Source organism: Thunnus albacares, chromosome 6 (assembly GCF_914725855.1).
Source record: "Thunnus albacares chromosome 6, fThuAlb1.1, whole genome shotgun sequence".
Classification (NCBI taxonomy): domain Eukaryota; kingdom Metazoa; phylum Chordata; class Actinopteri; order Scombriformes; family Scombridae; genus Thunnus; species Thunnus albacares.
In genome coordinates, this window is record NC_058111.1 from 24125535 (window position 1) to 24137327 (window position 11793).

At 40.5% G+C, this 11793-nt stretch overlaps 1 protein-coding gene across 3 annotated transcripts; it reads right to left on the minus strand.

The window, feature by feature from the left end:
• Positions 1 to 457: 457 nt before the first annotated feature.
• On the minus strand, positions 458 to 11700 carry npat (nuclear protein, ataxia-telangiectasia locus). 3 transcript variants are annotated; one of them, XM_044353181.1, is made up of 18 exons: positions 11473 to 11700; positions 10578 to 10696; positions 10408 to 10468; positions 10229 to 10301; positions 10039 to 10079; positions 9236 to 9478; positions 8736 to 8811; positions 7749 to 7860; positions 7364 to 7455; positions 7142 to 7223; positions 6896 to 6992; positions 6653 to 6766; positions 5031 to 6455; positions 3999 to 4099; positions 3555 to 3648; positions 2015 to 3393; positions 1061 to 1143; positions 458 to 991 (listed from the first exon to the last, which is right to left on the minus strand). In XM_044353181.1, the coding sequence occupies exons 1-17, from the start codon at positions 11507 to 11509 to the stop codon at positions 1063 to 1065; spliced, it is 4227 nt and encodes a 1408-aa protein (XP_044209116.1). In that variant the 5' UTR covers positions 11510 to 11700; the 3' UTR covers positions 458 to 991; positions 1061 to 1062. The 3 variants fall into 3 exon arrangements, with proteins under 3 accessions (XP_044209116.1, XP_044209117.1, XP_044209115.1); XM_044353182.1 differs by having other exon boundaries at positions 458 to 1143; positions 7770 to 7860; positions 11473 to 11699; XM_044353180.1 differs by having other exon boundaries at positions 458 to 1143; positions 11473 to 11699.
• Between the last annotated feature and the right edge of the window lie 93 nt (positions 11701 to 11793).

The window sequence follows — 11793 nt, forward strand, 5'->3', positions numbered from 1 at the left end:
AGGCAATGAGCTTAAGTAATGTAGAGCCTAAAACTAGATATGAATGTTAAATCTTACATGTAAATTCCCCAAATTTGCCAAACAAAGGGTTGTTGCTCAGTCTATCTGTCTCCATTTGTGCTCTAGACTGTGTAAAAGGCAAGTGCTTGATGGATTTCTCACACATCTGCATTGTGGCAGACTGTATATAGGCCATATACTATATTCAGACAGTGAGCAATGGACACCAATTTAATTGAGCTACATATGAAATACAAGCCTTTCATTTTCCTGGCCTCAGAAATCACTCTACCTCCAAGTGTTGTCTCACTCCATATACAACATATTGGGCTCAAACATCCTCCACCATTCACACATTTTTGGAGAGTGCATGTGATGCTAAATAAAGCCTCTGTAGGTTCAGATTTTTACACTGGAACTGGGCCAATGTGTGTAAACTGAGGAAAAAACACTCAAGACTGTTTCTTTGTTTTATTACAACATTGAATGAAGCCTGTGTAGGCAAATTTGAACAGTTACAGCCATTTTCACGCTGAGTATGTCTGATTCTACCAAAACAAAACAACAAGAAGTGAAACTATACACGTTTCTGCCTAAAATACAATATTGAGAGCTCTTAATTCAGTTACTAAAATTACAGTTAGCTGGATTCATCAAAGTGGAGTCAAATATTGACCAAGGAAATGCTTTGAGTCACCCATTTTATCAACATCCACCCGTTATGTCAAAGTGCTCAAATACAAATCTGTACTAAATTTGTTGTAGTACAAAACAATGATTAAAACAGAAGTGAGCATGAGGATGAAAAAGGAAGAAATTGCCATGGTTGTCCTACTGCTGCTGCATCCAACAGGATTTTATCCGTATCACCCACACTGTAAACTAGTCAGACGAATCAAAGTCCCTCATTGGCTGAAGGAGATATTAGAGCTTATAAGGGCTCAGACTAGGTTACTAATAGGAATCATAGGCACCGGTTTAGCAGATGGCTTGTTTTTATTCCTGGATAGTAACTTAAGCAGGTAGTGATATGGTAATCCTTTCCTGTTGGTGTGTCCGGTTTTACTCATCGTAGTGAAGTGAAGAGAGGAACTTATCCACGTCCAAGTCATGGGGAAAGCAATCTATAAGTTTCTTCTTTTCCTGCAGAATTTAAACAAAGAATCAGAATTACATGCAGAAAAAAAGCAAAAAGACATCAAATTTTCCTTTTCATTTAATTGAATTGTTCATTAGACATGCATAACAACTTCATTAACAAGTTCAATGAATTGGACTGATAGCAAAAGGCTGATCAAATTCCCACATACATGACAAACTATACAGCTATTCTAGTGCCCCCATCTGGTCATAATGCTAATTGTACAACAGAACACAAAACTGGATGGATGTAAGTTAGAGGTCACCGCCACTATTCCGAGTTCCTTACTATAATTAGACAAGTGTGAGGTTTGGCCTGAGGGTGGCGCCAAAAGAAAAGCAATGTGACCTAAATCATTCATTCTCTAAACTGCTGATTCTCTATTGGGGGGGGGACTGGGCTGTTTGGTTGTCTATTGGCTAACACAGGCACACAGACACACCTACAGGCAATTTAGTCTTTCCAATCACTGACTCAGCTCAATGTTCCGTCTGAGCTGCATTTGTCAGGTTACAACAAAGATGAAATTCATTTAAACTTAGCCAGGTTCAGCTGTCCTTTGTAGGCTTTAGCTGCTATATCAGCTAAGCTATGGCTGTGCTTTAACCTTAGAACATTACCATGTTCACATGCCATGATATCAAACTAAAGTACTAAAGACAGCAAGAGTTAGAGCATGTTGGTAGTCTTTGTAGAGTTGTGGGAGTTAGTAATGTTTGCTGATGATGTCAGCTACACCGGCAAGTAATCTTAGAGACGAAGTGCATCTGAAAAAAGCCTGCAGCTGAAGCAGAGCCATTCAAAACAGGGACCTTTTAAGAAACCTTTAAAGCATTTTAAACACATCTAATGAATAGCAAATACCTGACTCACCCGGTCTTTCTTCTTGCCAGGGGACTGTTTTGAGTCCTTCTTTGAAGGAGGGCTGGCTGTGGGAGAAGACTGCTTGCGCTTCTTAGAGTTCTTTGAGCTTGTGGGAGACTTTTCACCTACTCCCTCCTGACGCAAACTGTCCTTTAGTGGAGTGCCTGTCCTGGCAATGGCAGCACGTGAGAGGATCATTAGTGTGTGAGCAGCCATATTAATGCAGTTTTCACTGCCAGCCTCACTGGCAGGGCTGCAGCTGGGGACATCTGGGGTGTTGGGAGGCATGGTATTCTTGGGTGTTCCCTCTCCATCTTTACCCATTTTCTGTCGGGAAGGAGTCCTGGAACAGTCAATGGACTCCTCCTGGTTCCGGCCTGTCGCCGGGGTCCGAGGAAGAGTAAGGTCTGTACCACTGACTCCTGGTCTCTTAACTGGGGTAGAAGGAGAGTTGAGCCCCTGAATGCCCTGCAGCATCTCGGCTGCCTGTTTGGCCAGAGAGCTGGTCTTTGAGGGAGCTTTTGCAGCCTTAGACTGGGGATTGGATGCAGTCTGGGTGACAGCTGAAGGGCTAAAGTCTCTTGGTGCTGAGGAGGAAGGTGTTGACTGTTGTTGCTCTTGTAAGCTACCCTTCATTTCATTTTCCTTGTTAGCCATCACATTTGGCATCTCCTGAGAGGGAGTCCTCTTCTCTGTACGCCCCTCACGTGATTTAGCAGGACCTTTTTCTGCAGGTTCTTTCCTGCTGCTCTCATCTTTGTCTTTACTACTTCCTGATTTCAGTGCAGAATCAGAGGACGATGACCTAGAGCTATGAGAATCCTTAGATTTTGCTTCATCATTATTCTTATCATGATTGTGTTTCCTGTCGATAGATTTTGATCTCCTTCCTGATTCTGACTTTTTCAAAGACTCAGGCTTTGAGGCATCAACCCTGCTGGTTATTGCAGTATCAGGTTCTTGGTTATGGATGTTATGATCTTGTTTGCAAGAGTTCTTTTTCGTAGGATCTTTGTGTTGCTGTTGTGGAAGCATGGACTTTTCTGTCTCTTTTACCAACCCTACTCCAGTCTGAGGATCTGCTGAGCATCGGACAGTCTGGACCCTCCTTTTGGGCTTGTTACCACCCAGGATAGTAGGCTTTGTTCTAGGGCCCGTCTCTGAAGTATCTTTTTCAGTCTGTGTGACAGATTGTGATGTGGATGTATTTACAGCTGGGGGTGTGGTGTTCCTTGTTGTTTTAGCAGCCTGTAGTTGAACTTCTGCAGAAGACTCAAAACATAAAATTCTCCTATGACTAGGACTGGCGCCCCTTAGCAAAGTCTGCTGGCCTGTGTTTTCTGCCGACAAGGGTTGAATCACCTTACCAACAAGATTTTGCTCAGCACCTGGAATTAAGAGAAATTAAGTCAGAGAAATAACTATTAAATAGAGTAACACTTAGAAACCATTTGGTAACATAAGTCAAGGATACGTTTGAGGAGGTTTCAGCCATTTTAAGCATCAAATACCTCTAGCAGGCAGGGAGCATTGCTCCAAGTTAACTTACCACCAGCTGTAGACTGTTTGACCGCCACTGTGGAAGGTTTGGGCTTGACAGTTTCAGGCTGCTGTACCGACACTGGTTTTGGTATTGCAACAAGCTGTAAATACAACAATATTTATTAGCGCTTTGGGAACCAAAATTCATAAAGGTGACAATTTGAACTGAGGGTGGCCGTAGAAGCAAGCTCACAAAGTAGTCCAAAAACAGAAATGGGGTTATCCTTAAGAGAGCATGAACGTGAGTAAAATTAATTGAAAGCAGCCTGTTAGACTCCAAGATACAAAAATACAAAAAAAAAAAAATGTTGGTCAAAGAGATATTTCCTCCAAGGGGCAGAATGGTGGATAAAAGGTTGGAGGGTCACCAGAATGATTGTTCTATTCTCCTGCTGACAATGGCGATACCTTTTGACTCCCAATTTACGAACTGCAGATTAAGTTATGTTACCTGATTGGACACCATTTGGACCTTCGACAGAGTGTTCTGCCCCATAACAGACACAGGAAGCATCATGGGCTTAATGGGTGATGGTAAGATGAGTGGTGACCCTGCAAGTAAAGAACACCACATTTGTTTTTGTAATAATACCAATATTATTAAAGATAGAAGTAATAGGCTTGACAGATTGTAGGCAACGGACAAGAAAGACAGGGACAACACACGATAGGGGAAGTACGCAGCTCCAAAGTGCATCACGTATAAACCTGGTGGGCATCTGTTGCCCAAAGGTAATGTTTTTTGCTAATGTTAAAAATGTGTTTGAATGTTATTGCCTTCAACATTTTACATTTATTTATTTAGAATTGATAAAGTAGCACTGTCTGTAAGTAAAGGGAAATACATGCACTACTTCCACTCTTGAAAATGTCATTGTTCAGTCTTGCAAATACAAAATAAATAGATTTAGTGTTTCTGTAATTTGTCAACAGAAATGCAACAAGGGAGATGCAATAAAAATGTCCTTGAAATGTTAGTTTGGGGAGGTCGAATGAAATTTTCATTTAGTGCATGCTTATGTTTACCTCAATACATTGTATTGTACCAGTTGCAAAAGATAAACCATAAAGAATTATTCATTTTGTCTATCGATATAACCTGTCCTGACTGGTCAACGTCAGGCAATAATGACTAAAAGGTTTCAATATTTTGATTTTTTTTCCCCACTGCAAACCGCAAAACTACATGTTCATGTCAACACACATGGTGGACAACTTCACAGTAGAGTACTTCGAATTATCACCTGTTTACAATTGGGGCAAAAGCAGCACTTTGTATTTTATCAAGCCTATATTGCATGAAGGGGAAAAACGGCCCCTCGACAGTGAGTTTAGAGCAAAGTGAGCTTAAGAACACCACAAACCCATACAAAAATAACAAAATTTACATCAACAGTCACAGTTACAATAACACAGCCAGTGATACTAGAGTGAGATCAATGTCTATTACAATGACCCACTGTTGTCGCCTGTTGTCTCTTACCAGTAGGGTAGCCTTTAGAGCGATTCGGTGTGGTCACACCATACTGGCTGCTTGTGTGAAAAGGCTGTCCCTTTGAGACACCAGCAGGCACTAGCACCTGTCTGGCTTGAGCATCATTAGTCGGAGGTTCAGTCACAAGGAAATAGCTGGCAGTGGCTCCTTGGAGGGTAGGGTTGGTGGCGTCCAGGGGTAGTTGAATTATGTAGCTTTGCTGGGCTTGTGAAGTCCCTGTCAATGGAGACGCAACTACTGCCCCAGCCTTACTGCTGCTGAGAGGATTAGCCTGTGCCTCAGAGCTTTGTAAGCCACTAACTGCCTGTGCAGTCTCGTCCAAGTTGGCTTTTGGTGTGCCAGGGCATCTGGGGGATTTAGCTGGAGAGGAAAGGTAGATCGTAGGTATCTTGTCCCCAGAAATACTAGAAACTGCCTGATTCAAGGCTGTGTCAGTGGCAGAATTTTCATCCTGGTTATCACTAATGATGATCTTTAAAGAAACTATATTACTGGAATCACCTGCAGCCTTGCTTGGAGCACTATGGTTGGTGATCACTGGATCAGATGCTGCAGTGACTGGGGCACAGGAGGAGGAGGATGGAGGTGAAGTATGTGTGGATGAGGCAGGTGTTGCTGTAAGAGTTGTAGAGGTAGAAGCAGATGTGGGTATACCAAGTGTTGCTGCAAAAGGTGCAGCAGTGGAAGCTGATGAGGGCAAGTTAAATGCAGCTGTAACTGTGGCACCTGTAAATGTGGAGGAGGCAAATTCAGGTGTTAAAGAGAGAATAGATACTGGTTGAGTTTCTCCTCCACTGCTTGAAACAGACATATGAGGCAGGTCAGCAGTCATTGTTGGAGTGTTGTTTGGTTCAACTTGTACAGAAGACACAAAAGTAGGCTGACTACTCAGAACTGAAGACAGGGCTGTAGCAGGTCCCTCTTTCGATCCTTGTGCTTGTTTACTGTCCTGTCTTTTGTTTCCATTAGAGGTTGATGCTGTATCTGTTGCAGCAGTAGCTCTCGATGAGGGATCTGTGGTTGATACACTGAGTGCTGTTGAGGTGGGGAAACTGTCTTTTGTGGCAGGCTCGAGTGCCTCCTGAGGAGCCATGCTGTCTGACGGAGGGGGAGGCGTATTCAATGGTTCATCAATATCCATTGGTGTTACTCCAACACTGCTATCGAAGAGTGAGCCTTTTTCTTTTCTGTTCAAGCCCGCTGCACCAGATAAGACACCTCGGTGCTCTGCATGACTCACTAATAATTTGGCCGAACTTTTCTCGATTCTGGATGCTCTACCGCTGGGGCCAAGAACCGTTTTCTTTAACAAGATGGGCGCAGTTGACTTTCTGGTCTTGCGCTCTTGTACACCTCTCGTCTTCGCTGTGATGGGTGTCGTATCTGAAGCATTAGCATCTCTGTGTGTAGTACCTGCAAAACAACATTAAAGATTCAATGATTTCTCTGTCTCTACTTGTGTATTTCAGAAAGCTCTGTCTTCAGTAAGGGTGTAACAATTTTGACTTTGTCACAAATCCACACAATGAACAATCTAAATCTAACTCTAAGTGTACCCAAACTATTGTCAATGTATTTAAAGGAGAGCCCACTTTAAATTGAATAAATACCTGGATCACTCTGAAGGGGTATGACTGTAGATGACGGTCCAGCAGTATCACTCTCCTCTGGGCTACTGCTAATATCTCCATCTCCTGGTTCTCCATCAGTGAATTTGGTTTTATCTGCAAACACACATAAAAAACTGTTGAACTATGCCATCACACATGGTAGACCGAAAAGAACTGTGATAGATTAAGAAGAACTCTGCACAACAGTGACTGCTTTTTAAAAACACTGTAAGTAATAGTTACTGTAATCGAAGAGGTCAAAGAGGGCCTGAAAAGCTGGGTCAGACTCTGTTTGCTCCAAAATGTCATGGATGGCATCGTCACTCATATGTATTTCCCCCTGTGTAAGGGGACATGGGTCAGGAAAACATATAACACACAGGAAAATAGGTTAAGTGTGAAAAAGTGCTTATGACAAATGTTAATGACGAATATTTTTAAAGAAAGACTATAAATTTATAGATATTCAGTAGTTAAGTATATCAGCACCTGTAATCCTAGGATTTCATCTATAGACTGGTCTGCTTCCACTGTGCTTGACGGGGCCTTTGATGTTTGGGGGGTTGGCTCACTGAGATTAAAGATGAAACAGGGAAGAAGTCCAGCTATGTTATAATGCTGCAACTTTTAATACCACTGACAAAATCAGAAGTCACCAATCTCAACAAACCTAACATAAAAGCAATGAGGGAGTTTCAATGCAACACTTACTTGGCAAGGATTTTGTTTATGTTTTCAGCAAGCTTCTCTTGTAATGATCTGTCTCCCAAAATCTTGTCACGTGCATTTTGTATAACAAGTTGCTGTGAAGACACACATTTAATGTGAAAAAAATATACAACTCATGAATCTAAAAAAGATGAATACTAATTTCTTTTACCCCTCCAAAATCAGAGCTGAAAACAAGTTTAAGTACTTTTAAAGTCCTGTCTAACAGCTTTATTGCTCTTTGTGTGTAGCATTATAACATTCTGAACTCAAACTAAAACATCTACTTAAGATGCCCAACAAATGTTACAAAAGTTACCAATGTTAAGGAGAACCAAACAAAGAGACATTAATGATTACTTAATCACTTAATTTGAGATTTATTTACAGGGAAGTTCTCATCAACGACCTCTTCAGGCTGCGGTTCTGCGCCGAGGTTACTGACAGTCACGGAGGATCTGCCAGGTCCACTGGACCCACTCGGAGCACCAGTCCTCTTCCTGGTAGTGTCCCCAAAGGCAGCAGAAAAGATTATTAAGTTGGACACAACAATAAAAACACCTCTCATAACGTGAAACAAAACAAAACATTAAGATTCACAAGTCTTATTTTTATTAATTTACAAACTGTAAGGTGATAATAACATAAGTCTTTTTCACAGAAGATATTTTGACATGTCACAGTATGAAAAGAATAAACTTAATGGCTGAATTCTGTTGCTGCTTTTTGGGCATGCAGTCACACTGTCACAACTTACTGGGACACGTAAATAAAACTGAGCCATCTTTACTTTAAGATTATTAGTAACACCTGTGCTTGTAACAAGTCAAAATGTCTGCTTTTATCTGGATTTTTTAAACCAGGCCAGGTTAAACAGTGATTGCAGTAAAATCACAGGTGCAACTAAATACAACAATTATGACTCCTTTTCATTTAGGTGTGCCATTTCCACGTTATTATGCATGCTGACTAACTGTCATGGCATTGGCACACCTGAATTAAACAGTCATCATTAATATTATTTATGTGCTTTTCCTGCAATTACACATCAAAATGTCCTGAAAAAGGACTACACTTAAATGACATCCAGAAATTGTAATTGTTTTTGGTTACACCTGTGTTTCAAAATGTGCATCATGGTCGAAAGCTGAATAGCAACAACATCTCTAATCATGTGAATTTACCATTTTTTTGTGTATTATTTTTGTGTTTTATGATATTCCAACATACAACACTACCCATAGCTTTGCACTTCTTAGCTAGTGACCCAAAAAAGTTATTTTTCCAATGTTGTGGGTTACTAGGACATTCTTCAGTGCTGTCTGAATAATGTGCAGGTATCAATGACTGTAACTGTAACAACAGTCATCCTTACCATTTCCGTCGTCCAGGAGACATCGGGCCTGGATTTATCCGATGTTCTGAAACTATTATCTGCATGGGTGAATCCCCTGTAAAGGACACATTATTTCACACATTATACAAAAGCTTTTGTTTTGGTTCATGACCTCTTGTGATGCAAAAATACAATAAACTGATACAAGGAAAATCTCTCAAGTCATCAACCTATAAATGATTAGCTGCTTGGATTGTTAATCTGTGTTCATAAAACAGACCTTTAGTCAAAGAAAATATCAATATTTCTACTGTGTTAAATCAGAAATGTTACATCATCACAGTAGGGAAATGACTACTGCTAAGAACATCAAACAAAAGTGAATATTTATTTAGAGAAATAATTTAACCCTTCATAGAAGAGCAACTAAAAACTAAGGACAATCACCACAACCTACAAAACTGCCACCTCAACTACATTATAAATGTGTGTGTGTGTGTATATATATATATAGCTACAGTATGTTTTATGATACTGACTGGGCGAATTTAGTATTCGGCTGCCATCATGGATCTGCGGGTGTGTGCCACTGCCAAGAAGTACTCTGGTGTGCGGACCAGTGAAGCTCACAGGAGTAGAGTGGCCAAGCATGCTGTGTGAGGTGTGCACAGGGCTGATGATGGAGCCTGTTTCAGAGACTGTGGAGCAGACGACACTGCCAGATGAAGGCAGGGTCAAGATCCGTTGTCTAGCCATGTTTGCCACTCCAATGCGTGAACGAGCTGTAAAGGACACAAGTTGGTAAATCAAAGACAGCCTAAATATATAAACCCTCAGCAAACACAGAAATCAGACAATCCAAGTGATATTTCAAAGTTATATTTCTGTTTATATCTACAATCATTTTTGACTATTGTGTCAAGAATGGATGAAGCTAAATGTATTAACCACATATTGAGAATTTACTTGTGTTGGTTGGGGTTTATATGCTGATGCTAAATGCTACAATATTCAATGCTTTATTCAACAGCCCCATAATCACAATAAGCTTCTGAATAGGGAAGCCATTTTTCAGCTAGTCTAATTTTTTTCCAATATGTACAGCTGAACATCAATACATCATCCTAGCAGACTCTACAAGTACTTGGTGCTTTCAGCTGCATTGCCATACAAACAGTTGTAAGAAAAAAAATATTATTCAAAAGTACAAAATATTCATGGGTGGGGGCAAATCTCTCAGCATTTGGCACTTAAAAGACAAAGGATTTGAGTGCATGGAAGCAACAAAATATTTATACTTGAAAACCCCTTTTCTAACTGAATAAACTTGTGACAGACTTACTACTTTGACATGCTGATATAGCTGGCGAATTCTGCAATGACCTGATGAGAGATACAAAACATAAAAAGTAATGTAACAGTGATCTGTGATGAAGAGTTGACTGAAAGCTAGCTTTGCATAAAAAAGCAGTCACTGTCAGGTTTGATTTAAAGCAGTTTGAGTAATTTCAATTAAATATGAAGCTAATTACTTGATTTGGTTGAGTGTAAAATCCAGCTTTTTCCACAGCGAGGTCATCATGGCGGGTACTTCATGACAAGACTCTGTTGAAAATAATGAGAAAAAATCCACAACGCAAACATGACACATGAACAAGTGTATATTATAAATGGTAAATTTAGTAATGAGGACTATGTCAGGTAATCTCACCTTTTGTTTTGGCAGCCACATACTCATTTAAGATAGTTGTTAAGCCCTTCCCAAAGACAGACTGCAACAGTGTGGGGAGAAAAAAACAATAAATCATACATGCAATGTGTACCTTTAAGCACATAACATTAACTGAACAGTGTTTAATAGGGCTTCTCACAGGAACTTACAAAAACACAAGCAGGAATCGTCCCATCTCCTGTGGTGTGCTCAGCATACTCTTTCAGGTTTGGGCTCTCATGAATGAATGCTTGGCTTGTGTCAGACAGTCCCTCTTCTTGGAGATACCCTGGTGAAGGACATTAAATGATAGTCTGTTGTCTTAAAGCAACAATCAAGTATCCACTGAATGAGGTTTTCTTTGATGTAATCATTCCTCCTGCTCATACTGGCTGTTAAAAGATCCCCTTCAAATGTGCTTCCAATATAAATGATGGGGGACAAAATCAACAGTGTGTCCACGCAGTCATTTTGTGCAAAAATGCATTTAAAAGTTGATCTGAAGCTTATATGAGGCTTCAGCAGTCTGAGTAAGTCATATCAAGTTCTGCCACGTTTACAGCCTTTGTATCATCAAAATCCCACTTTGTGTTTCCCTGCTGAGCTGTGGTGGAAAAATAGTGACAAAAAGAGGAACTTTGGCGCTAAAAAGACTGTAAAATTGAACGATATCCACTTGATTTGACTCATTTGGGCTCAAGCTTCATATTAGCCTCAGGTAAACTTGTATACATCTTTGCACATAAGCAAGCTGTGGATTTTGTCCCCCCCATCACTTGCATTATAAGTGCATTAAGATGGGATCCTCTTATGATCAGTATGAACAGCAGGAATGATTACAGCAAAAAAAGAAAATCTCTTTCAGTTTTCATTTGGGCTCCTGACTGTTGTTTTAAGACAGACTTGAAAAATTGTGAATCTATACTGTTAGCTGGAAAAGGTTTATCGCAGACTGATGTCTATCTAACAGTTAAGGACTGTAAGCTTTAAGCCGCCGTGTTTACAGTTTATTGTTGGCTAATGCTACAGCTAACTCACAGCTTTGCCACGACCGACCTGACTTACCCAAAACAAGCCGAGCGACGTCGGACGGCAGCAACATGACGGCCTGTCGGTTAATTTGAAGGGTATATTAGTGAGTAGTTAGCTACATGTTCAGATAAAGTCTCTCAGAAAACCGTTATACAGCGTCAAATTAACAAACGTCAGTGATATTGTTGTTAAGGCGACGTCCCGAGGACACTGCTGCATACTCAAAAGGCGGGGAACTCAAGCACGTATAACACGGAAGTTACAAACAACTGTGCCGTTTGGAGTTCTGGTAGTTGTAGTCCTGTCCGAAATGTCTAACTACAATATAGCTTAAAGCTACTATATACGAATATA